Raw genomic sequence first — 24,253 nt, 5'->3', positions numbered from 1 at the left:
CGCGCGCGTCGCCGCTAATCCAGGTCGGCTGAAACCACAACCGTAAAAACCGCTCCGAAAACCGGCTTCCTGCCGCCTCGCGCTTCTCGTTAATCGATTAATTAGCGATTGTTGGGGGGGGGGGGGGTGGAGTCCCGCCATGTTGGGGTGCTCCAGGAGGAGCCGGGGCGCGGTGTAGAGGCGGCACCCCGTGAAACGGAGTCAGGCGAAGGCAGCCGCGGGCGCGGGGAGGAACACAAGCGTTTTGGGTGGTTTGTAACCAAAATTCAAAGTGTATTTTAACGCTAATTTCTCTCCGTGAAGGAATTAAGTCGGAGGTGGAAGAAGGGTTGAAGAAATAAGTCTCTGTCTCGACAACTTAGATTTTAACAACTTGAGCGGCAACACACGGACTCTTCCGCTCGCCCGTAGTGTCCTCCCCGCTGTAGGTACAGGCGGCCGTAGGTACCCCCCGACCTGGCCCTTCGTCAGCCGGCCGGGATTGATGCAGACGCAGCCCAGCACGTCCTGTGGGAATACAAGAGCGATGGTCATGGATCCGGATGCCAACAGCCGCAACCTCCTGGCTACAGCCGGCAGGGACGCCAACAACCGCAACCCCCCCAGCTACAGCCGGCAGGGACGCGAATGGCTGCAACCCCCTGGCTACAGCCGGCAGGGACACCAACAACCGCAACCCCCCCCGGCTACAGCCGGCAGGGACGCCAATGGCCACAATCCCCTGGCTACAGCCAGCAGGGATGCCAACAACCGCAACCTCCTGGCTACAGCCGGCGGGGATGCTGATGGCTGCAATCCCCTGACTACAGCCGGCAGGGGACACCGATGGCCACAATCCCCTGGCTACAGCCGGCAAGGATGCCGATGGCTGTGACCCCCTGGCTACAGCCAGCAGGGACGCCAACAACCGCGACCCCCCTGGCTACAGCCGGCAGGGACGCTGATGGCCGCAATCCCCTGGCTACAGCCGGCAAGGATGCCGATGGCTGCGACCCCCTGGCTACAGCCGGCAGGGACACTGATGGCCGCAACCCCCTGGCTACAGCCGGCAGGGACACCGATGGCCACAATCCCCTGGCTACAGCCGGCAAGGATGCCGATGGCTGCACCCCCCCCAGCTACAGCCGGCAGGGACGCCAACAACCGCGACCCCCTGGCTACAGCCGGCAAGGATGCCGATGGCTGCAACCCCCCCAGCTACAGCCGGCAGGGACGCCAACAACCGCGACCCCCTGGCTACAGTCGCTGCCACGCACGAGACTGTGCTTTATTCGTGCTGTCAACCGGGTTTTGCCCAAATATGTCAAATTACAGTGTTTTTTGGGGGTACTTCAGGAGGCGCGCGCGCCGACTGACCTTAACGAAGTACCGCAGCTCCGAGGGGGTGACGAGGACGTCCGGGGTGACGGGTAACGAGGCGTAGCTGTAGAAGCTCTCGTAGTCGACGTTCAGCTCCTCCGAAGGGGGGTACAGCGGGTAGTAACTACCAGAGAGGGGGGACAACAGGTTACCGCAGCCTTCGCCTGTAGCAACAGCGCCGTGACGCCGTCTCGGACACAGCCGGCAGATAATTTTGGGGTAGAAAGAGTTATTTCTGCTTCTTTTGGCTGTCGGCCGGTAGCTGCTATCTCTGAGGGCAGCTGTCAGCTGAGGAAGCCTGACGCACGCCAGCCCGGAGGGCTTACAGCGCTAAAACCCTCCAAATCCTGTTCTTCAAGGGTTATCGAACCCCGAAAGGGCATTTTTTTAGGTTAAAAAAATGACTTTAAAGGAAAAGGCAGCAAAAAGAGTGCAGGATTTCCCTCGTTTGGCCACAAAAAAAGCCGTTTTTGGGTTCGACGGCGTGCTCGCACCCAGCCCTCACCTCCTCTGCGTCAGGATGTGCTTGAGGATTCGCGTGAACCTATCCGAGATCCCGGATGAGCTGCGAGAGAAAACCAGCGGTAAAACGGTGAGGGAAAGGGAGAAAAAGGGAAAAAAAAACCAAAAAAACCGTGCGGGCTGCGCTAATTAATTAGGCACGCGGCCTAATTAACGCCCCGGTAGCCACTCTGCTAGGAACGGAGGGATGGGGGCAGCTCTGCCGCCGCATCGGATGCGCCGGGAGGGAAAGCGGAGGAGACGACGGAGGGGCAACACCCCCCCGGGATGAGGCTTCCTGCCGAGATTCCGCGAATTCGGGGCTGGATCCGGCGGGAGATCCCTGCTCCCGACGTATTCCCGAAGCCGGGCTTCCCGCCAGCACCCACCAGCTGATCTCCTCGGCACCCATGTGGAAGAGGAGGTCGGTGGAGGTCAGGCCGAAAACGACGCCGTCGATGTCGAGGGTGCAGGGGTCCGACACGAAATGCACGCGCTGCGGGGGGGAGGGGGGGGGGAAAGAGGGTGAGGGCGGGTCGGGAGGCGGCTTTGCCAACCCTGCCGCCGGCGCCGGCGCAAAGCGCACGCCAAAATGCCCCCAACGTGCCCCAAAACGCCCCCGACACGCTCAGCTTTCCTTAAATGCCCCAAACTGGCCCAAAAACGCCCCAGAGTGGCCCAAAAACGCCCCAGAGTGGCCCAAAAACGCCCCAGAGTGGCCCAAAAACGCCCCAAACCCGCCCCAAAACCTGCCCCAACCCCCCCAAAACCTGCCCCAAACCCCCCCAAAACCTGCCCCAAACCCCCCCAAAAATACTGCAGTCACGCTGGGTTTGCCTCAAATGCCCCAAAACTGCCCTAAACCACCCCAAACTTGCCCTAAAATGCCACAACCATGCTAAGCTTTTCTTAAACGCCCCTAAACCGGTCCTAAAATGCCCCAAACCCAGTCCTAAAACACCCCCAAACCCACCCTAAAATGCTGCAGTCCCGCTGGGCCTTCCTCAAATGCCCCAAATCTGCCCTAAACCACCCCAAATTTGCCCTAAAACACTGCAGTCATCCTAAACCAGTCCTGAATTGCCCCAAAGCCAGTCCTAAACCGCTGCAGTCATGCTGGGCTTTCTTTAAATACCCCAAATCTGCCCTAAACCACCCCAAATTTGCCCTAAAATGCCACAATCCCACTAAGCTTTCCTTAAATGCCCCTAAACCAGTCCTAAATTGCCCCAAACCCAGCCCTAAACCAGCCCCAAACCTGTGCTAAAATGCCCCTAAACTAGACCTAAAATGCCCCAAACCCAGTCCTAAAACGCTGCAGTCCTGCTGGGCCTTCCTCAAATGCCCCAAATCTGCCCTAAACCACCCCAAATTTGCCCTAAAACACCGCAATCACGCTAAGCTTTTCTTAAACGCCCCAAACCCAGTCCTAAAACACCCCCAAACCCAGTCCTAAAATGCTGCAGTCCCGCCGGGCTTTCCTCAAATACCCCAAATCTGCCCTAAACCACCCCAAACTTGCCCTTAAATGCCACAAACACACTAAGCTTTACTTAAATACCCCTAAACTGGTCCTAAATTGCCCCAAACCCAGTCCTAAAATGCTGCAGTCCCGCTGGGCTTTCCTCAAATGCCCCAAATCTGCCCTAAACCACCCCAAATTTGCCCTAAAACGCTGCAATCACGCTAAGCTTTTCTTAAACGCCCCAAACCCAGTCTTAAAATGCCCTAAACCCACCCTAAAACACTGCAGTCACGCTGGGCTTTCTTTAAATACCCCAAATCTGCCCTAAACCACCCCAAATTTGCCCTAAAACGCCACAATCACGCTAAGCTTTCCTTCAACGCCCCTAAACCAGTCCTAAAACGCCCCTAAACCAGTCCTAAAATGCCGCCATCACGCCAAGCTTTCCTTAAACGCCCCACGTGCGCCCCAAAACACCGCCGCGGCCGCGCTGGACTTTCTACCGGGAGCATCCAAAGCTGCTCCCTAGGGATAAAAGAAGTTCAATGAAGGAATTTTAACCCAAAAAGGGCTGGCGGCTGACGGCACCACCGTCTCGCTGCCTTTAATTCCCCGTTTGCTCGTTAAGCGGCTCGGGGAACGCCGTGACCTAACGAGCGAGGCGTGGGACCGCCGGATTTCCGCTCCCAAATCCCATCTCCTCCCGGAAGTCACAGCTTTACTGGTATTTGCTCCCAAAGGGGATTTATTTTTTTGGCAAGAAATCGCTGCTGGATGGAAAAAAAAAAGAGGGATTTCACCTCAAAACTTGGCAACTTGGTTTTTGCACGGACGGGGGGGGGGGTTTCCCGGAAATTCAGCTTTTTTTTGGGGGGTAAAAAGCGGAATCGCCGCACGAGGGTTCGTTACCGGTTTGTCGTCTTTCGGCAGCTCGGGGTAGAGGAACGGCGGCTGCGGGTAGACGTAGTCGTGGTGGACGTCGCGCAGCGAGGGGACGAAGACGAGGTGAGAGCCGGCGCTGGCGGAAAAAGAGGGAAAAAAAACAGGGATTAAGGAACGAAGACGAGGTGAAAGCCGGCGCCGGCGGAAAAAAGAGGGAAAAATCAGGTGATTAATTGACGCAAGGAGCCGAGAAAACAATTCACCACCCAAACCCAACACTTCACGTAGAAACTACAGCCGGACGCCCTCCAAAATAACCCGTTTTGGGGTATTCTGGCAGCGAGAGGACCCAAAATCTGCTGAAATTCCCCCAAAAGCCGCTCAGGGGAGGCGTTTCACCCCGCGTGAAGGGAAGGGGCTGTGAGACGAGGAGGGTTTTTTTCTAGGGTCGAAGCCCTGGAGGGTGTTGTTGAACAATCGGGCTGGGAATACAGCCCTCCCCCGTTGTGCGGGGCCGGGACCTCGTCCCCCTCTACCTGAGAAACAGGAAAGAAAAAAAAAGATTAAAACCGGCCGTTTTCGTGAATTTAGAAAACAAGCGTAAAGGAGAAAGCGGATACGCTAAGAGAACGAGGTACCAGCGAGTCCGAGTGACGCCGGAGGGGTGTGAAGAGGTGTTTCGGGGTGTCCCCGGCCCCTCGGGGGACAACAATCAGGTTGTTGACGGCGCGAGGGACGAGGGTGTCGCGTCCCCGTCCCTGCCGGAGTCTGGCAGCGCCCGGCAGGAAGGCAAAAAAAAAAATCCACCACCCTCGTTTGTTCTTTGTTCGCGCTGTCCCTCGCACCGCCGGGAGGGGTGAAGCGCCGTCAACCGGCCCTGGCGCAACACCGGGGAGGGGAAAAAAGCGCCGCCAACCGCTCCCGGTTCCTTTTTTTTTGGGGGGGGAGGGGGGAAAAAGCCAGGATCCAGCGATAAATCGCGGCCGGCAGCAAGCAAACGCGACGCAAAGCCGTTTCAGAGCCTGGTACGAGGCTTTCAACCAAAATCCGACGATTTCCCCCCCTCCGCCGCCTGTTTCCCGCGCAGGAATCGGTTGAATTCCCCCCCCCGTCCGGATCCCGTTTGGTGCCGAAAGAGGAATTTTCGGGTCAAACCCCCCCGTGGAAACGGTAATAACGCGAGGCGGTCGCTGTCCCTACCTTCTCGTCCCTTCGATTATCGTCTTCAGGCAGAGCTTGAAGACCTCGGCGAAGGACCCCAGGAGCTGGCAGTTCTACGAATTGGGGGAAAACAACGGGATTTGCACAATTCCCCCTTTTTTGGGGTGCGCAGGGAGGACGCCGCGACACCCCCCCCCCCCCCCAGCTTCTCTGCCCTCCCAGAGTCCGGCACCGCGGATCCGTCGCCCCCAAATCCGCGCGGATGGGAGAATTTGGGGGGGAAAAAATCCCCCCCCCCTCCGCCACCCCGCTCCCACGCTGGGGGGGTTTTGGGGGGGTCGCCCCGCTGAGCCCCCCCCCCCCAGGGGCGAAGCCAAGGGGGGACCCCAGAGCCCCCCCGTTCTCCCTCACCTCCACTTGCTCGTGTTTGGCATCCAGGAACGGCCCAAACTGCGAAGAAACGGTGAAAAAATCAGAGAAAACCACAAGCGGGGACGACCCCCGGGCGTCGCCAGGCCCCGGGAGCCCAGCGAAACGCGCGAAACCGCCCCAAAAAAGGTATTTTTTTAATTATTCTTCTTAATTAAGCTCAAATTTTATCCTGCAACCCCAAAACGGTCGGGGCAAACCAAGCCTAAAAGGGGAGACGGATAAAAGCAGCGCATCCTTTCCGAGCGGGCAAGTCGGGCTGCCGGGGACGCTCAAAGAGCACGATTTGCTCTTAAAACACGGGGTTTTTTGTCACTTTAGGGTGAAAAACGGGCGTTTTGTCACTTTAGGGTGAAAAACGGGCGTTTTGGGGTTACGCCCGAGCCGCCTCTCTCCTCAGCAGCCATTTTTTACTGATTTTCAATGGTTTTGGAACCTCAAACGCGTTTTGAGGCTGCGGCCTCTTGGTTTATCGTATATAATCGGTTTAATTAATAAAAATAACGGGTTTAGGTAATAAAAGCGGGGGCGGGGGGACCCCGTCCCCGCCGCGGCCCCTCACCAGGACGCAGACGTCGGGGCGGTCGCGGCCGATCACCTCGACGAGGTCGGCGAGCGGGTCGTAGGCGATGCTGTCGGAGGGGGTGTAGGGTCCGCAGGCCACCAGCACCATCCTCTGCTCTGCGGGGATAAAAAAAACAATAAAAAGAGGGGTTTTGGGGAGAAAATAAGGGGGTTTGGGACACCCCAAAACCTTTCCGTGGTCCGGCGGGGAGGTTTAACGCATCCCGGCTTTAAACGGCAGCGGCCGCCGGCGGGGGAAGCGTCGGGGCTCACCTGAGGCCGGCTCCGTCGGCGCGTGGAAGGGAAGGGGCACCCCCTGCGGAGAAATCATCAATCGCCTCAAAATCCTCATTTTTTCACCCCAAAAACCCCAGCCCCGCGGGGACGCCGGCAGCGCCGCGCCGTCACCTCGTAGAGCTTGGAGACCACCATCTTCCTGCCGGTGCTGTTGGTCCCCTCCAGCGCCACGACCTGAAGGCGGGTGAGAAAACGGCGTTGGGTTCCAAATTTAGGGGAGGAAAAATTGAGGGGGGGGTTTTTTCTCCTCCCGCGCCCCCCCAAAAACGCCGCCGCCGCACCTGACCGGGAAAAAGGGAATATTCCTTCAGCTCCGAGAGATCGAGGGGGACGTGTCCGCCCGAGGAGTGTTCCCTGTCACCCTCCAGCACCGCCGATTTGGCGTTGAGCTTCCCGTTGCCGTCGCAGCCGATCCGACCCAACACCGTCACCGGCTCCTACGCGGGGACGACAAAACCAACCGCCATCGATCTCTAAAGGAGTCGTTTTGGCCCCAAAACGGCCACAAAAGCGGGCGCGGGGCGAGGGGGGTGACCGCTCGGGGCGTTCACCTGCGCCGGGAGTAACACCGAGGCGAAGTCCTCCAGGTGATGGTGGCTTTTCAGCGCGTCACCGAGCTCCTCGATCCTCCAAGACAGCGCTACGGAGGGAGCACAGGTGTTGTCCGCACCCCAAAACATCCCCCCCCCCAAAAAAAAAACCGGGGTTACCACCAAAGCGTGGCGTCCCGAACCCCTCCCCGAGTTGCGGCATCACCTTCTCGGACGTCGAGCGCTTTCTGGAACATGAATTTGTAGCTTTTGGTTAAATTTTCTTCCGGGGGACCGAAAAGTTTCGGGGTACAACCGCGACCGCCGCGACCGCTCCAGGAGGGACCCTGGACGGAGCCGAACGAGGTCACCACCTCGCCCCGGCTGCTGCGCGCGGTGTATTTTTGGGAAGGGGTGACGCTGCGGGGACAAAAAAAAAAAAAAGGGGTGACGGTGACGACCGGCGGCGGCACCGCCGCGAACGGCGGTCCCGGCGCGACGGTTTACCTCGGGGAGAAGCTGTTGGGAGAGAAAAGCGCGTAAGGGCTGCGGGAGGAGAGGGTTCGCTTGGGCCGGGGGTTTTCCGGGGTGGAATTGCTGCGTTTTTGGGAACCCTGTGAGGAAATGAAAAAGGAAATTTAAAATAAGTTAAAAAAGGGGTGTTTTGGGGCAGAAAATGGGAAATTTGGGGGTAGGTTTTGGGGTGCACCTTGGACGGGGTGGTGTAGGCGTCCAGCAGCTCATCCTCTTCTTCCTCGTCGAGGCTGCCGGCTCGTTAAGGAGCACCCAAGCCCCTTATTTTTGGGGGGACGCCCACCTGCACCCCCCCCAAGCCGTGAACTCCTCCCGTTAACCGGCGCTAACGAGGCCGAAGGCGCTCCACCCCCCACGGGGCACCGTAACACCCCGGTTTTTTTTTTAAGGATCACCCCAAAACCGGCCCGGATACAGCTCCTGGAGAGAGTGGACGTCGTGGAGGCCGCCGTAGCGGTTGTCCCTTTTTCGGGGGACCCTGCTGCTCCGCTTGGCGAGGACCTGGAGGAGGAAGAGGAGGAGAGGGGTGAGCGTGTCCCCCCCCCGTTTTTTCTGGGGGTTTTGGGGTGCGGGGGGAGGGAACCGGGGGACCCCCGCACCTCGTGCTCGAAGGCGTCGAGGCCGTCGGCGGAGAGCTGGGTGCCGAGGTCCTTGCTGCTGACGAAGGCCAACAGTTCGTTAGCCAAAGCCACCGGGTCCAGCTCGTAGGTCAGGCACAGCTCCACCACTGCGGGGAGGGAGGGGTTAACGGGGTTGGGGACCCCCCCCTAAAGGTACCCCAAAACTCTCTGACCCCCCTCTGCACCTTCCTCCTCCTCGTCTTCCTCTCCGGACCCTCGAAACGCCCAACTCATCCCGATACCCCCAACCCCAACGGCCTGTACCCCCCAAAACCTGGCAGCTCCCGGAGTCCTGACCCCCGTAACACCCCCCAAACAACCCCCCGGGACCCCCAAACCACCCGACACCCCCCCAAACAACCCCCCGGGACCCCCAAACCACCCGACACCCCCCCAAACCACCCCCCGGGACCCCCAAACCACCCGACACCCCCCCAAACCACCCCCCGGGACCCCCAAACCACCCGACACCCCCCCAAACCACCCCCCGGGACCCCCAAACCACCCGACACCCCCCCAAACCACCCCCCGGGACCCCCAAACCACCCGACACCCCCCCAAACAACCCCCCGGGACCCCCAAACCACCCGACACCCCCCCAAACAACCCCCTGGGACCCCCAAACCACCCGACACCCCCCCAAACCACCCCCCGGGACCCCCAAACCACCCGACACCCCCCCAAACAACCCCCTGAAACCCCCAAACCACCCGACACCCCCCCAAAAAACCTCCCCTACAGCCCCCGCTACACCCGACACCCCCCCAAACACCTCTCCTGACACCCCCAGACCTCCACAAACAACCCCAAACCACCAGAAACCCCCTCAAACCACCCCCAAAACCCTGAGACCACCTGACGCCCCCCCTAAACATCCCCGAGACCCCCAAACCACCCAAATACCCCCAACCACCTCCTCTCACACCCCAGACCACCCAGTACCCCCCTAACACCTCCCCTGACACCCCCAAAACACCCAACACCCCCCCAACACCCCCAGACCACCCAATAACCCCTCAAACGACCCCTTGACACCCCCAAAACACACAACACCCCCCACATACCTCCCCTGACACCCCCAGACCACCCCATACCCCCTCAAACACCCTCCTAACACCCCCAAAACACTCAACACCCCCCACACACCTCCCCTGACACCCCCAAAACACCCAATTCCCCCTCCAACACCCCCCTAACACCCCCAGAGCACCCAATACCCCCTCAAATAACCCCCCAACACCCCAAGACCACCCAATAACCCCGTCAAACACCCCCCCGACGCCCCCAGACCACCCAATAACCCCCTCAAACACCCCCCCGACGCCCCCAGACCACCCAATAACCTCCTCAAACACCCCCAAAACACCCAGCACGCCCCACCTACCTCCCCTGACACCCCCAGACCACCCAATACCCCCCTCAAATACCCCCCTAACACTCCCAGACCACCCAATAACCCCCTCAAACACCCCCCTAACACTCCCAGACCACCCAATAACCCCTTCAAACACCCCCCCGACGCCCCCAGACCACCCAATAACCCCCTCAAACACCCCCAAAACACCCAGCACGCCCCACCTACCTCCCCTGACGCCCCCAGACCACCCAATACCCCCCTCAAACACCCCCCTAACACCCCCAGACCACCCAATAACCCCCTCAAACACCCCCAAAACACCCAGCACGCCCCACCTACCTCCCCTGACGCCCCCAGACCACCCAATACCCCCCCAACACCCCCAGACCACCCAATACCCCCTCAAACACCCTCCTAACACCCCCAAAACACCCAACACCCCCCACACACCTCCCCTGACGCCCCCAGACCACCCAATCCCCCCTCAAACACCCCCCTAACACCTCCGAGCCACCCAATCCCCCCCCCAACACCCACAGGCACCCCCAGGCCGTGCCCCCCCCAACACCCACAGGCACCCCCAGGCCGTGCCCCCCCCGCCCCGGCCGGTCTCCTCACGCCTGCCGGGCACGTCCTCCCCCTCGCAGCGCAGCTCGAAGAGCCCCAGCTCCCTCAGCACCGCCTCGGCCGTGACCGGCTCCGGCTCCGCCATCTCCGCGGCGAAAAGCCCGCGCCGGCGCGACACCGCCGCGCTTGACGGCAGCGGGGAGTGGGCGGGGCCACGCCTTATAAGGAAACAGGCGTGGTCGCGCTGAGGGAGAGAGGCGGGGTTATGCAGATATCGAGGGGCAACAGGCCAATGGGAGAGGGGCGGGCGGGGAGGGGGTGTGGCCGACGCCCCGCTACCGGAGGCGGCGGGGGGTGGGGAAAAGGCGGGAATTTTCCCGCCCTCCCGGGTGTTTCCTCACGGCGCTGAGGGGGGAAGCGGCGCCTGACGGGGAACGACCCGGAGGGACCGGACCGGGCTCCGGAGGCGTCGTCCCCGCTGCCGGGGGAACCCCTTCCCGCTCCGGGGGGGACCGTCCCGGGGCCCGGTAGACCGCCCCGGTCCGAGAGGGACCGCCCCGGTCGGAGAGAGACCGCCCCGACCCCTGACAGGATCCAGTCCCTGACAGGAGCCGCCCTGACAGGATTCAACCCCGACCCGGTACCACAACCTGCCGCGACGCGGGTTTTTATTCAGAACAACCCCCCCCCCCCGCAAAAAAAACCCCAAAATACATATATATAACCCCATCTATAAGCCCTAAACTTATATTAGTTACGGTTTTTTTTGCACCTGAGTGGTAAAAGTGTCGCGTCCTCAGGTCGAGGGGGGCTGGAGGGATTCGCCCTGAGGCAAAGCTGGAAGCTGAAGCGGGGGGGGGGGACGGGCAGAAAAAGAGCTTTAATTTTAATAACGTTTCTTGTCGTTGTTTTTTTTTTTTTTCCTTATTTTTAATTTATACAATAAAAAACCCCCACTGTTATGGCACCTGGTAAGCAGAAGATCCCTGACTGAGGCGCTGAGAAAGAGCGCGGAAGCGAGGGGCGATGGCAGCCGCGTCGGGGGGCTCGGAAATCGGATGAGACCCGGTGTCACCCCCCCGTCCAGGCTCCTTCGGTAGGAAGAGGCACGAAAAACGTAAGAATTCACCCCAAAAGAGCCGTGCGAGAGGCGAGGAAAGGGGCGTTTCTTTGGCAAAGCGCGGGGGGGAGCCCTGTGAACTGGTTGGGGGTGGCTGCAACACCCTCACACCCCCCCCCCCCCCCCCCCCCAGTTTTATGCTGAAAAAAGGCAAAAAAAAGGGAAAAACCGGCGCGTTTTTTTGTCGTCGGCTCCCGCTGCGAAGGCACTTGGAGGGTTGGGGGTGCGGTCAGGCGAACATGGTGAGCTGTAGCCACTGCGGGAGGAAGAGGAGGGTGTGAGGGGCGCGAGGGTGTTGGGTGGGCGTCAGCCCCCCGCAACACCCGCAGGTACCTGCAGCAAGTCGAAGGTGACGACGCCGTCCTGGTCCACGTCCATCGCTTGGAAAAAACCTGCCGTGAGGGAAATTGGGGGGGGAAATGGTTATTTTTTCTTTTTAGGGGGGGAAGTGGGGAAAACGGGGCGGGGTTTGAGGGGGAAAGGTGGGAAAAACTGCAGGGTTTAAGGGCAAAAAGTGGAAAAACGGGGCGGGATTTGAGGGGGAAAGGTGGGAAAAATTGTAGAATTTTAAGGGCAAAAAGTGGAAAAACGGGGCAGGATTTGAGGGGGAAAGGTGGGAAAAATTGCAGAATTTTAAGGGCAAAAAGTGGAAAAACGGGGCAGGATTTGAGGGGGAAAGGTGGGAAAATTGCAGAATTTTAAGGGCAAAAAGTGGAAAAACGGGGCGGGATTTGAGGGGGAAAGGTGGGAAAAATTGCAGAATTTTAAGGGCAAAAAGTGGAAAAACGGGCGGGATTTGAGGGGGAAAGGTGGGAAAAATTGCAGAATGGCAAAAAGTAGAAAAACGGGCAGGTTTGAGGGGAAAGGTGGGGAAAATTGCAGGGTTTAAGGGCAAAAAGTGGAAAAATGGGTGGGATTTGAGGGAAAAGGTGGGGAAAATTGCAGAATTTTAAGGCAAAAAAGTGAAAAACGGGGCGGGATTTGAGGGGGAAAGGTGGGAAAAATTGCGGAATTTTAAGGGCAAAAAGTGGAAAAACGGGGCGGGATTTGAGGGGGAAAGGTGGGAAAAATTGCAGAATTTTAAGGGCAAAAAGTGGAAAAACGGGGCGGGATTTGAGGGGAAAGGTGGGAAAAATTGCGGAATTTTAAGGGCAAAAAGTGGAAAAACGGGGCGGGATTTGAGGGGAAAGGTGGAAAAATTGCAGAATTTTAAGGGCAAAAAGTGAAAAACGGGGCGGGTTTGAGGGGAAAGGTGGGGAAAATTGCAGAATTTTAAGGGCAAAAAGTGGAAAAACGGGGCGGGATTTGAGGGGAAAGGTGGGGAAAATTGCAGAATTTTAAGGGCAAAAAGTGGAAAAACGGGCAGGTTTGAGGGGGAAAGGTGGGGAAAATTGCAGAATTTTAAGGGCAAAAAGTGGAAAAACGGGGCGGGGTTTGAGGGGGAAAGGTGGGAAAAATTGCAGAATTTTAAGGGCAAAAAGTGGAAAAACGGGGCGGGATTTGAGGGGAAAGGTGGGAAAATTGCAGAATTTTAAGGGCAAAAAGTGGAAAAACGGGGCGGGATTTGAGGGGGAAAGGTGGGAAAATTGCAGAATTTTAAGGGCAAAAAGTGGAAAAACGGGCGGGATTTGAGGGGGAAAGTTGGGAAAAATTGCAGGGTTTAAGGGCAAAAAGTGGAAAAATGGGCGGGATTTGAGGGAAAAGGTGGGGAAAATTGCGGAATTTTAAGGGCAAAAAGTGGAAAAACGGGGCGGGATTTGAGGGGGAAAGGTGGGAAAAACTGTAGAATTTTAAGGGCAAAAAGTGGAAAAACGGGGCAGGATTTGAGGGGGAAAGGTGGGAAAAACTGCAGAATTTTAAGGGCAAAAAGTGGAAAAACGGGGCGGGATTTGAGGGGCAAAGGTGGGGAAAATTGCAGAATTTTAAGGGCAAAAAGTGAAAAACGGGGCGGGATTTGAGGGGCAAAGGTGGGAAAAATTGCGGAATTTTAAGGGCAAAAAGTGAAAAACAGGCAGGATTTGAGGGGGAAAGGTGGGAAAATTGCAGCATTTTAAGGGCAAAAAGTGAAAAATGGGGTAGGATTTAAGGGGAAAAATGGGGGGAAAATAATTCTGTTAAATCCCGTTTTCCAACTTTTCCCGTTAAACCCCGCTGCTTTTTTACACTAACAGAAAAAAAAAAAAGGTTTTTCCCACTTTTCCCCTTAGAAGCTGTTGCGTTTTCCAGCTTTCCCCTCAACTCCTGTGGGTTTTTTCCAACTTTTCCACAGAACTCAGCAGGAAAAGCGGGAGAAGAAAATCTTTTCAATCCATGTTTTCCAACTTTTCCTGTTAAGAACCGTGGCAAAACGGTGGGGTTTTTTTTGGGGTAAAACGTCGCTCACGGAACATGGTCTCCAGGCGCACGAGGCAGCAGACGAAGTTGTCGAAGTCGATGGCCAGGTCGGGCTCCGCGTAGCGGGTGATGATCAACTCGTGCAGCTTTTTGTTTAATTTATAGCCTTTTTAGGAAAAAAAAAAAACAAACCAACCCAACAAACGACTTAAAACCGGCGGAGGCGTTAGCAAATCTGGGGGTGAATCGGCGGGGCGGGGCGCTACCTGCCGCTTCCAGCGCCATCCGCATCTCGTAGGCGCTCATGCTCCCCGATTTATCCAGGTCGAACTTGCGGAAGATGGCCTGCGAGCCAAACCCAACCCCCCCCCCCCCAAAAAAAAAAGGGGGTCATCCATGAGGAGAAAGACCCCCAAACCCCCCGATTTCACCCCAAAATCCCCTCCCGGACCCACCAGGTAGTTGCGGATTCTGTTCCACAAGACGTTGAACTCCACCAGCCCCAGCTTCCCGTTGCCGTCTTTCTGCGGGGCGGAAGGGGGTTAAGGAAAACGGGGGGATTTGGGGGAAACCCCCCAAAAAAAGAAGAGCCCCCAATCGCCGGCGGCGGAGGATACGTCCATGAGGTTGACCATGCTGCGGCAGGACTCCGTGCTGAAGCCTTTGGTCCGCAGATCTTTATCTGCAAAAGAATCCGGTCGTTATTTGCGTTAACGAGTTCAACCGACAATTAACGGCGTTGGGGATTTGGCTGTTTGTCGTGGTGAACCCTCCAACCCCCCCCCCCGCCGCCAAAATCCCGCCCGGCGGCTCACGTTTGCCGATGATCCGGTTGAGGATGGTCTGAAGCTCCCGGACGCTGATCTCCATGTCCTACGGGAGGGAGAAGACGCGGTGTTGTCCGGTGCCGCCGGTGCCGCCGCCGCCGGTCCCGGCACCCCCTCTTACCGCCCCCGCCAGCTGCTTGAAGAGTTGCTTGAAGTTATCATCGATTTGGCTTTCGGAGAGCACTTTCTGAGGGAAAAAACGGCTGGTTTGGTAAAAAGGCGGACACCTCGGCACCCTCCGGCGTCGTCCACCTCCCTCACCTCATCCGGCAGCGTCGCCTGGATCTTGTCATCCATTTCCCTACGGAGAGAACAAAGGAGTTTGGCCACCGGCGTCGCCGGGGATCGTTAGCGCTAACGAAGCGTCTCTTACTCGGTGCCGGCTTTCTTCTCGGAGAAGACGCGGAGAACGAAGTCTCCTTCCTTGTTGGGTTCGAAGGTGGAGGGCACCACGATGTACTCGCCCGGCGGCAACCGGAACCGGGTGCTCACCTCCCGCAGGTTGATGAACTGCTCCGAACGGGCGCGCGAGGCGTTGGCCAGGAAGAAATCCCGCTTCAGGTGGACGCCCGATTTCCCCACGTACTGCCGGAACGGGGTTAAAAAAGAAAAAAACAACACCCAAAATAACCCCAAAAAACACCTTTCCCTCTTTTCCCGGTTCGCCGTTACGGTGCTATCGTCACCGTACCCACCTCGGGAGGAACCTGTAGGGAGAGGAGAGGAGAAGTCAGGGCGCACGGCGGCGCCGGTTGACGCCGCCGGTTGACGCCGCCGGTTGACGCCACCGGTTGACGCCGCCGGTCGACGCCGTTACCTCGTAGACGGCGAATCCGATGGTCTCCATGTCCTTGCCGTAGCGGCGTTCGCGGCGCCGGTGCTTCTGCATCAGCGCCAGCAGGAAGCTGCAGCCGGGCTCGCGCCTGCCGCCCTCGTCCCCGTCGTCGTCCACCTCCTCCAGCTGGATCTTAAACTGCGGGTTGATCCAGAAAGTGGCTGAAAAAAAGGCAAAAAGAGGTCAAAGCGATGCCAAAAACAGCGGGTTTGAGGTAAAACTCCCCCGCCGGCGGCGCCTACCGGGGTAGTTCCTACAACCGCCGGCCGTGCTGCCGCGCCGCCACGTCCCGTCGTAGAGCCGCGTGTTCCACTTGCGGAATTTGCGGGATTGGAGAGCGTCCGGGGTGAGGTTACAGATCTCCAGGCGGGTGAATTCCCGGAGGAAATCCCGGAAGGACATCCTGGAGGAAGAGGAGGCGCCGAAGGTCGGGAGGGGAAGTTTTCCCTCTTTTCCCGGCGCAAAACGGTTGGGAAAAGGGTTTTTTGGTTGTTTCATCCCTCTTCGCTTACCAAAATTCACCGTCCTCCATTTTCACCATCAGCTGCTGCCTCAACGCCGGCTCCACCGCGTTCCACTCGGCCGAGCTGCGGGCGGCAAACGGATCTCAGCCCCGCGGCCGAGCCGCTTCGTTAATTAACGCTAACGAAGCCTCGTGCTCCTCACTTGTCGCTCCAGGGTCCCGTCCACTCCACTTCTCCCCAGGGATTGCGCATACGGATCAGGCCCAGGGATTGCCCGCGGTAGTTGATCTGCGAACGGGCGCCGTCAGGGCTCCGGACCCAAAAAGCGCCGTTTTCTCCCCAAAACGGCGTCGCCTCTCACCTGCTTGGCCCCCGTCACCGAGTACGCGTGGCCCTTCACCAGCTTCTTGAACGTCACCGCCTCCATGTCGAAGACGCTCGTTATCTGCGAGGAAACGAGACGGCGGCGGCGTTACCGGCCCGCGATGCCGCGCCGATTCATCCCGTCTCCGCCCAAAACGGTATTTTTTTAACCCAAACCAAGGTCCCTCACGTCGATGGAGCAGCCGAGCAGGGATCCGCGTTCCAGCGCCTTGAGGATGATCTGGTAGAGATCGGCGGGGGGCTTGCGCAGGTCGTACCACTCCGTCACGCCGCCGGTGAAATCCTCGAAACCCTCCGAGGTGCTGCCGCCCGACAACGCCTCGTAGCAGCCGTTCACCCTGAGGGGCGGCAAGAGAAGATTTGACCGTTTCGGGGCTTTTTTACCCCAAAAAAATGAAGAGGAGGAAGAGGACGAGGGCGTACTTGGCGTAGGCTTTCTCCAGCAAGGCGCTCCAGAACTCGCTGCCCTCGGCGGAGTGGACGAAGAGCAGCTTGCCGTCTTTGGTGGGCAAGTAGTCGTCCACCACCACGTCCAGCCACTCGCCGAATTGCCAAATCTGAAGGGAGGGAGGGCGAAGAGGAAGAGGAGGCGGCGAGGCCGAAGACAACCCCCCCCCTCCCCCTTTTCTTTTTTATCCAGGGAGCGGCGTTTTGGGGAGAAAACGCCCGGTTTTGGGTCCTACGCTGCGCATCACCGCGAGGATGAGCCGCCGGGGAAAGGGCGGCGGCACCAACCCGGCGGAGGATTAAGCCGGCAGCCATTTTGTGGTGGAAAGAGCCTGGTTTGCCCCCAAAATGGTGGAGGAGGACCCCCAAAATGGTGGGGGAGCCCCCAAAATGGTGGGGGAGGAGCCCCAAAATGGTGGAAGAGGCCCCCCAAAATGGTGGCGGAAGACCCACAAAATGGTGGAGGAGCCCCAAAATGGTGGAGGAGCCCCAAATGGTGGAAGAGGCCCCCCAAAATGGTGGGGGAACCCCAAAATGGTGGAAGAGGAGCACCAAAATGGTGGCAGAAGACCCCCAAAATGGTGGAGGAGCCCCAAAATGGTGAAGGAGAACCCCCAAAATGGTGAAGGAGCCCCAAAATGGTGGAAGAGGACCCCCAAAATGGTGGCAGAAGACCCCCAAAATGGTGGAGGAGCCCCAAAATGGTGGAAGAGGACCCCCAAAATGGTGGCAGAAGACCCCCAAAATGGTGGAGGAGCCCCAAAATGGTGGAGGAGGAGCCCCAAAATGGTGGGGAAACCCCCAAAATGGTGAAGGAGCCCCAAATGGTGGAAGAGGCCCCCCAAAATGGTGGCGGAAGACCCCCATAATGGTGGGGGAACCCCCAAAATGGTGAGGAAACCCCCAAAATGGTGGAAAGAGCCCCAAAATGGTGGAAGAGGACCCCAAAATGGTGGCGGAAGACCCACAAAATGGTGGAGGAGCCCCAAAATGGTGGAGGAGGAGCCCCAAAATGGTGAAGGAGCCCCAAAATGGTGAAAAGAGCCCCAAAATGGTGGAAGAGGACCCCCAAAATGGTGGGGGAACCCCCAATATGGTGAAGGAGAACCCCCAAAATGGTGGAGGAGCCCCAAAATGGTGGAAGAGGACCCCCAAAATGGTGGAGGAGCCCCAAAATGGTGGGGAAACCCCCAAAATGGTGGGGGAACCCCCAAAATGGTGGAAGAGGAGCCCCAAAATGGTGGAGAAGGAGCCCCAAAATGGTGTGCGAGCCCCCAAAATGGTGGCAGAAGACCCCCAAAATGGTGGAGGAGCCCCAAAATGGTGGAGGAGGAGCCCCAAAATGGTGAGGAAACCCCCAAAATTTGGTGGCCGAGGAGTTTAAGCGTCTCTCTCACCTGGAAGTGGAAGATGCCGGCGTAGCCGTGCTGGAAGCTCTGCCCGTGCGGCACCACGCGGTGCAGGATGGTCTCGTTGAGCGTGAGGGAAGCGATGGCCGCCAGCAGCCAGCAGTCACCTGCGGGCACCGGTTTTGGGGTAAAAAAGGCAATTTTCTGGTCCAACACCTGCCTCTAGGGTTTTTTTTTTAACGCTCGGCGGGCGTTTTAGGGGGAAAGCGCGGCGAGCTCTGCCGCAACCCGCCGGCGAGAGGTTCGAACCGGCGGCAACGGCGCGCAAACGAGCCTCGATTCGCCGCAAACGCCTCCCCCGCCGCCAAATCTCCGATTTGAGGTGAAAAATTAGAAAATCGGGAAAACCCGAGCGCCGGCGCTCCCTACCCAGCGCTCCCTGGCAGATGTCGGTGCGCGTGGCCCCGTCCACGATGAACTGCGGGCGCGGACACAGCTCCTGCGGGGAAACGCCCCCGATTCGGTCACCAAAATTCACCAAAATTCACCAAAATTTGGATATTTACGGTTCCGCCTCGCCGCCGCCGCCGCGCCAGGAGGAGTTTGCCGCGAGAACGCCGAGGGACTTGGAACCCAACCGGGAGGCCGAACGCGGTTAATTAGCGCCCCGTCGTTAAGACCCCGCGGCTCACCGTCGGTCTCTTCCATTGGACGCCGTGGGTTTTGGCGGTGCCGGGGCCGAGCTCGCGGAAGCCGAGGGAAGCGGGAGCCGGCGGGAAGGTTTGGTCGCGGAAGAGAGTGCCGGAACGCCGGCATTCCTCCACCAAGCGCTCGTAGTCCTGCCCCAGGTACCGCACCGCGTTCTCGTGCCGACCCAACCCCAACGCCTTCGCCCGTTGCCGTTGCACCTGCGCCGAAACGCCGGTGCAGTACACCGGGACGATCGGTTCCTCCGCCATCCTGGGGAGAAAAGAGGGGGAATTAGTAAAATCGGGAAAAACGAGCGGTAAAAGTTGGGGTTTCCGCCCAATTTTCTTCCTCGCCGCCGCCGCCGCGGTGGTGCCGCGACGGCTACGCTCTCCCTCGCGCCGGGGCAAAGGCGGGGAGCGCCTCCCGCCCCCCTCAATTAACTCAAGGGGAGGGGAATCGAACGCTAATTAGCGCGGCCTCGTTAGCGAGGCAGCTGCGCACCCCAACCCTGCGGGGCGTTTTGGGGGGATTTGGGGAGTTTTGGCGAGTTCGGGGTTTGGTTTAGGATCCCGACTGCGAACGGCGCAAAAGAGAAAAAAAGAGGGATTCTGCCCCAAAAAACCCCGCGCAGTTGGGTTTTGTTAAACCCGAGCGCTGAGCCCGCCGAGATCGTAGGTTTTTGGGGGGGGAAAGGCTAAAAAAACGCCGAATTTCCCCAAATTTGGGCTCGGGGGGATTTTGGTGAGGGAAGCGTGGCGGCATTTTGGGGTGAAAAATGGGAATTAAGGGGGCGGGGAAGCCCTCCCGCCCTCGCCGCCCCCCCTCCGCGCCAGCTGCTCGCTGCCTGTAACCCGAGCGGGCCCAAAATAGCCGGGTTTCACCTCGAAACGGCCCCTTTGGCGTTCAAAAACAAAAAAAATAATCCAATAAAGAGATGAATTTGGGCACGGGGCGGCTCCCAACGCCGACGAAAAGGAGGGGAAACGGCCCCAAAACAAGTCCGGCAAGTTACGGCGTGTGGCACGGCCGCTCCCCGCCAGCGCAGCCCCGAGCGCCGCCGCCGGGCCCCTCTTCAACCCGTAAAGGCCTTAATTAACGATGAGGGAGCTTAATTAAGCATCGGGGTGCTTAATTAAGCATCGGGGTGCTTGATTAGGCGGTAATTAAGGGAGGGAGGGAAAGGTGACGGGGTGTCGGCGGCGCGGCCCCCCGCCGGGGTTTCTGTCCCCCCCAAAGCCCAGCCCCTGGGGGGGGGGGGGAGGGGGTCAGGGACACCCTAAAAGCGGGGATTGTGCCCCAAAAAAGCACAAATTGTCCCCAAAATGGGGGAGGGGGGGAGTCCTTAACCCCCCCCCCCCCCCAGCAGGATTTTGGGGCGCGAGCGAGGCCTAGCTGAGGGGGCGCCTCGCTTCGTTACGGCCCCTGCTCCTCCGCCCCGTTACCGAGGGGCTCGTTACCGAGGTTTCCCCGCTAACGAGGGTCCCGTTAACGAGGTTTCCCCGTTACCGAGGGTCCCGTTACCGAGGTTTCCCCGCTAACGAGGTTTCCCCGTTACCGAGGTCCCCCCCTCGCGCGCCGGGGGCCCTGGGGGGCCCCCCCGCCTCCCCCCCCCTTCCAGGGGCGAGCGGGGAGCCATTTGCCCCCCCCCCCCCCCCCCAGCCCCTCCCCACGTACGTTTTTGAGGTAAATTGGACAAAAATCGCCTTTTTTCACCCCGTTTCCAGGAGGGCGGCGGGGAGCCGGCGCCCCGGCAGGTGCCGCGGGGCGAAAGCTCGGCCCGGTGCCGGCAGCACCTCAGCGGTCGCTTCCCCTCCTGGCGCGTCGGGAAGGAAATCCCATGGAAAAGGAGAAAAAAAACCAGCAAAACCCGCTAAATTTTAAGCCAAAACGTTAAAAAAAAACCCCAAAATTCCCCATTCCGCCCCCCCGAGGCAGATTTAATCCCCAAACAACTCTTTCCTGGTTAAAACAGGGCTCGGTTTGGGGGTGAGGGAGCCCCCCCCCAGCCCCCAAGCCCTTCCCGCCTCCGAAAAAGGAGCAAAACGGGTCAAAACGCTGCTTTTTACCCATTTCCCCCGGTTTTTCCCCCGATCCAGAGTTGTATAAGCGCCGCCGGCCGCCAAGTCGAGGAGGGAAGCGCCTCCCGCCTTGTCACCCCGCGGCCGGGCGCCGCGGGCGGCTGTCACCTCCCGGGGGGGACGCGGGGACCTACCTGGCTCCCAAACTCGCCGCTTTTGGGTAAAACAAGGCAAAAAAAAAAACCGCTCTCTATTTTGAAGTTCCTTAAGCGGGAAGGCGAGGCCGGGGGGGGGGGGGGAAGCCCCCGCCGAGACTCCTCCCTGCGCCGCTCCTCCCCGCGAGGCCGGCGGGAGGGGAAATGGGGTGAAAAGGGGGGATTTTGGGGGTCGCCGAGGGGGGGGGGGTGGGGGCCGTTGCTGGGCTTTTTTGGGTCCCTCGGGCGCCTGCGGGGTTTGTGCCGCATTGCGAGGGGGGGGAAGGGGGCTGCGGGCTGGGCGGTGCCGCACGCCACAGGCGTGTGCGGAGGGGTGGGACACGCGTGTGCACGGGGGGACACGCGTGGGGGGGTGTGCAGGGGGGGTGGGACACGTGTGTGCACGGGGGGACACGCCTGGGGGGGGTGTGCGGAGGGGTGGACACGCGTGTGCACGGGGGACACGCGTGGGGGTGTGTGTGCAGGGGGGGTGGGACACGGACACGCGTGTCCCCCCGTGCACACGCGTGTCCCCACCCCTCCGCACACGCGTGGGGGGTGGGACAGGCGTGTGCACGGGGGGACACGTGTGGGGGTGTGCAGGGGGGTGGGACACGCGTGTGCACGGGGGGACACGCGTGGGGGGTGTGCAGGGGGGTGGGACACGCGTGTGCACGGGGGGACACGCGTGGGGGGTGTGCAGGGGGGTGGGACACGCGTGTGCACGGGGGGACACGCGTGGGGTGTGTGTGCAGGGGGGTGGGACACGCGTGTGCACGGGGGACACGCGTGGGGGGGTGTGCGGGGGGTGGGACACAGACACGCGTGTGCGGAGCGGTGGACAGGCGTGTGCACGGGGGGACACGCGTGGGGGGTGTGCAGGGGGGTGGGACACGCGTGTGCACGGGGGGACACGCGTGGGGGGTGTGCAGGGGGGTGGGACACGCGTGTGCACGGGGGGACACGCGTGGGGGGTGTGCGGGGGGTGGACACGGACACGCGTGTGCGGAGGGGTGGGACAGGCGTGTGCACGGGGGGACACGCGTGGGGGGGTGTGCAGGGGGGTGGGACACACGTGTGCACGGGGGGACACGCGTGGGGGGTGTGCAGGGGGGTGGGACACGCGTGTGCACGGGGGGACACGCGTGGGGGGTGTGCAGGGGGGTGGGACACGCGTGTGCACGGGGGGACACGCGTGGGGGGTGTGTGCAGAGGGGTGGGACACGGACACGCGTGTGCGTAGGGCTGGACACGCGTGTGCACGGGGGACACGCGTGGGGGGGTGTGCAGAGGGGTGGGACACGTGTGTGCACGGGGGACACGCGTGGGGGGGTGTGCAGGGGGGTGGGACACGGACACGCGTGTGCGGAGGCCTGGACACGCATGGGACAGGCGTGTGCACGGGGGGACACGCGTGGGGGGGTGTGCGGGGGGGTGGGACACGGACACGCGTGTGCGGAGGGGTGGGACAGGCGTGTGCACGGGGGGACACGCGTGGGGGGTGTGCAGGGGGGTGGGACACGGACACGCGTGTGCGGAGGGGTGGGACAGGCGTGTGCACGGGGGGACACGCGTGGGGGGGTGTGTGCAGGGGGGTGGGACACGGACACGCGTGTGCGGAGGGGTGGGACATGCGTGTGCACGGGGGGACACGCGTGGGGGGGTGTGTGCAGGGGGTGGGACACGGACACGCGTGTGCGGAGAGCTGGACATGTGTTGGACAGGCGTGTGCCCAGGGGGGACATGCGTGGGGGGGTGTGTGTAGAGGGGTGGGACACGGACACGCGTGTGCGGAGGGGTGCGACACGCGTGTGTGGAGGGGTGGGACATGGACATGCGTGTGCAGAGGGCTGGGACACGGACACGCGTGTGTGGAGGGCTGGACACGCGTGGGACAGGCATGTGCACGGGGGGGACACGCGTGGGGGGTGTGTGCAGAGGGGTGGGACACACGTGTGCAAAGGGCTGGGACACCCGTGGGACAGGCGTGTGCACAGGGGGGACACACGTGGGGGTGTGTGTGCGCAGAGGAGCGAGACACACGTGTGCAGAGAGTGGGACACGCATGGGACATACATGTAGAGGGCTGGGACACGCGTGTGCAGGGCCGGGACAGACGGGGAACACACGTACGGTGCCAGGAGGCACGGGGACACGTGTGCAGGGCCAGGACACGCAAGGAACACACGTGTGCAGGGCCGAACACCCCACAACACGCGCGGGGGAGGCTCGAACGTGTACGTAACACGCGTGTAACACGCGTGTGGCCGCCGCCGTCCCTACCTGAGCCCGCGGGGGGGGGGTCCCGCCGCCCTCAGCGCCTGCGGAGAGAGAAACGGCGCCGGGTTGGGGGGCGCGGGGGGGCCCCAAATCCACCCCACCCCCGCCGCAAACGATTTTATCTATTTTTTTTCCCCACACGAATGACAAAAATAGCAATTTTTGGGGTTTAATCCTTCACGTTGCCCGTTTTCCCCTCTTTTTGCACGAAAACAGGGGAAGGGTGTCGGTGTCACCCCCCCACCCTTCGGCCTCCCTCAGGAGGGAGATGAGTTTTGGGGCTAAAAGTGGGAAAAGTACCAGGCAATGGGGAGAAAACGAGGGATTTTGGGCAATTTTTTAATCATCTCGGGTTATAAATAAGGGGGAAAAGGGGACAAAATGACCAAAAATCACTGGTTTGCGCCGTAGAAAAGTTGCGCTCTGCTGGGAGCGAAGCTGGATTTTGAGTTAAAAAACCCCAAAATTGGCTTTGTTGTGAGCACGCTATGGGGGGGGGGGGGGAACCAAAAAAAGTGCATCCAGGGCGCGTCCCCGACCCCGAATTTGGGGGAAATCAGTGGGTTTTGGCGGGGCGGGGGAGCAGGGCGGGGCTGCGGCGCGGGCGGAGGATGAAGGCGGCTTCGTCCTCCTCCTCCTCCTCCTCCTCGTGGGGGCGGGCGTGGCGGGGGCGCGGCGCGGGCGCGGGGCGGGGGGCCCTGCCGTAGGGGCGGGCGGCCCCGCTGTGGTGGGGGGCGCGCTCCCGCAGCCAGGCCCAGTGCCGGGGCTCCGTCGCCATCACCTGCCCGCCAAAAATAATGATAATAATAATAAAAAAGGCCCAGGTTTTGGGGTCAAAACCGGCAGTTTTGGGGGTAAAAATCCCCCCCCTCGGCATTTGGGGGGGGTTAAAGCACCCCCCCAGCGTCAGAAGCTGAGTTCGGGGGCTTAAAACCCCGCGCTTTGGGGCTAAAACCCTGCATTTGGGGGCTTAAAGCCCTCACGATTTTGGGGCTAAACCCCTGCAGTTTGGGGCTTACACCCCCACAATTTTGGGGCTAAAACT

The 24,253-nt window shown here is 60.2% G+C and overlaps 2 protein-coding genes across 5 annotated transcripts; both read right to left on the bottom strand.

Moving 5' to 3' along the window:
* Nucleotides 1-296: 296 nt before the first annotated feature.
* On the bottom strand, nt 297-10,441 carry POLA2 (DNA polymerase alpha 2, accessory subunit). The gene is given in 20 exon segments (XM_082334408.1): nt 297-418; nt 420-452; nt 454-507; nt 1,357-1,483; nt 1,865-1,924; nt 2,250-2,356; nt 4,235-4,343; nt 5,408-5,481; nt 5,780-5,818; nt 6,360-6,478; nt 6,635-6,677; nt 6,770-6,832; nt 6,940-7,095; nt 7,210-7,298; nt 7,415-7,608; nt 7,696-7,802; nt 7,898-7,952; nt 8,138-8,223; nt 8,322-8,449; nt 10,318-10,441. Coding segments are annotated over 20 exon segments (1,797 nt in total). The 5' UTR covers nt 10,412-10,441; the 3' UTR covers nt 297-358.
* A 36-nt stretch (nt 10,442-10,477) lies between these two features.
* On the bottom strand, nt 10,478-21,016 carry CAPN1 (calpain 1). Of its 4 annotated transcripts, XR_014230562.1 has the most exons (25): nt 20,929-21,016; nt 20,391-20,529; nt 18,719-18,986; nt 18,456-18,525; nt 18,075-18,193; nt 16,654-16,787; nt 16,400-16,568; nt 16,208-16,291; nt 16,049-16,134; nt 15,895-15,969; nt 15,625-15,785; nt 15,365-15,543; nt 15,243-15,254; nt 14,921-15,132; nt 14,809-14,848; nt 14,669-14,734; nt 14,536-14,593; nt 14,338-14,402; nt 14,176-14,244; nt 13,987-14,065; nt 13,770-13,886; nt 11,720-11,778; nt 11,556-11,642; nt 11,039-11,110; nt 10,478-10,510 (listed from the first exon to the last, which is right to left on the bottom strand). XR_014230562.1 is itself a non-coding variant. In XM_082334405.1 (23 exons), exons 3-23 carry the CDS (start codon nt 18,983-18,985, stop codon nt 11,616-11,618), a joined length of 2,148 nt encoding a protein of 715 aa, XP_082190531.1. In that variant the 5' UTR covers nt 18,986; nt 20,391-20,529; nt 20,929-21,016; the 3' UTR covers nt 11,506-11,615. The 4 variants fall into 4 exon arrangements, 3 of the variants coding, with proteins under 3 accessions (XP_082190531.1, XP_082190532.1, XP_082190533.1); XM_082334405.1 differs by lacking the exons at nt 10,478-10,510; nt 11,039-11,110 and having other exon boundaries at nt 11,506-11,642; XM_082334406.1 differs by lacking the exons at nt 10,478-10,510; nt 11,039-11,110; nt 20,929-21,016 and adding an exon at nt 20,783-20,878 and having other exon boundaries at nt 11,506-11,642.
* Between the last annotated feature and the right edge of the window lie 3,237 nt (nt 21,017-24,253).

Source organism: Platalea leucorodia (assembly GCF_965183815.1).
Source record: "Platalea leucorodia genome assembly, chromosome: 34".
NCBI classification, from domain to species: Eukaryota; Metazoa; Chordata; class Aves; order Pelecaniformes; family Threskiornithidae; genus Platalea; species Platalea leucorodia.
The sequence above is the reverse complement of the archived record's forward strand: the minus strand, read 5'-3'. Positions and strand labels throughout refer to the sequence as shown.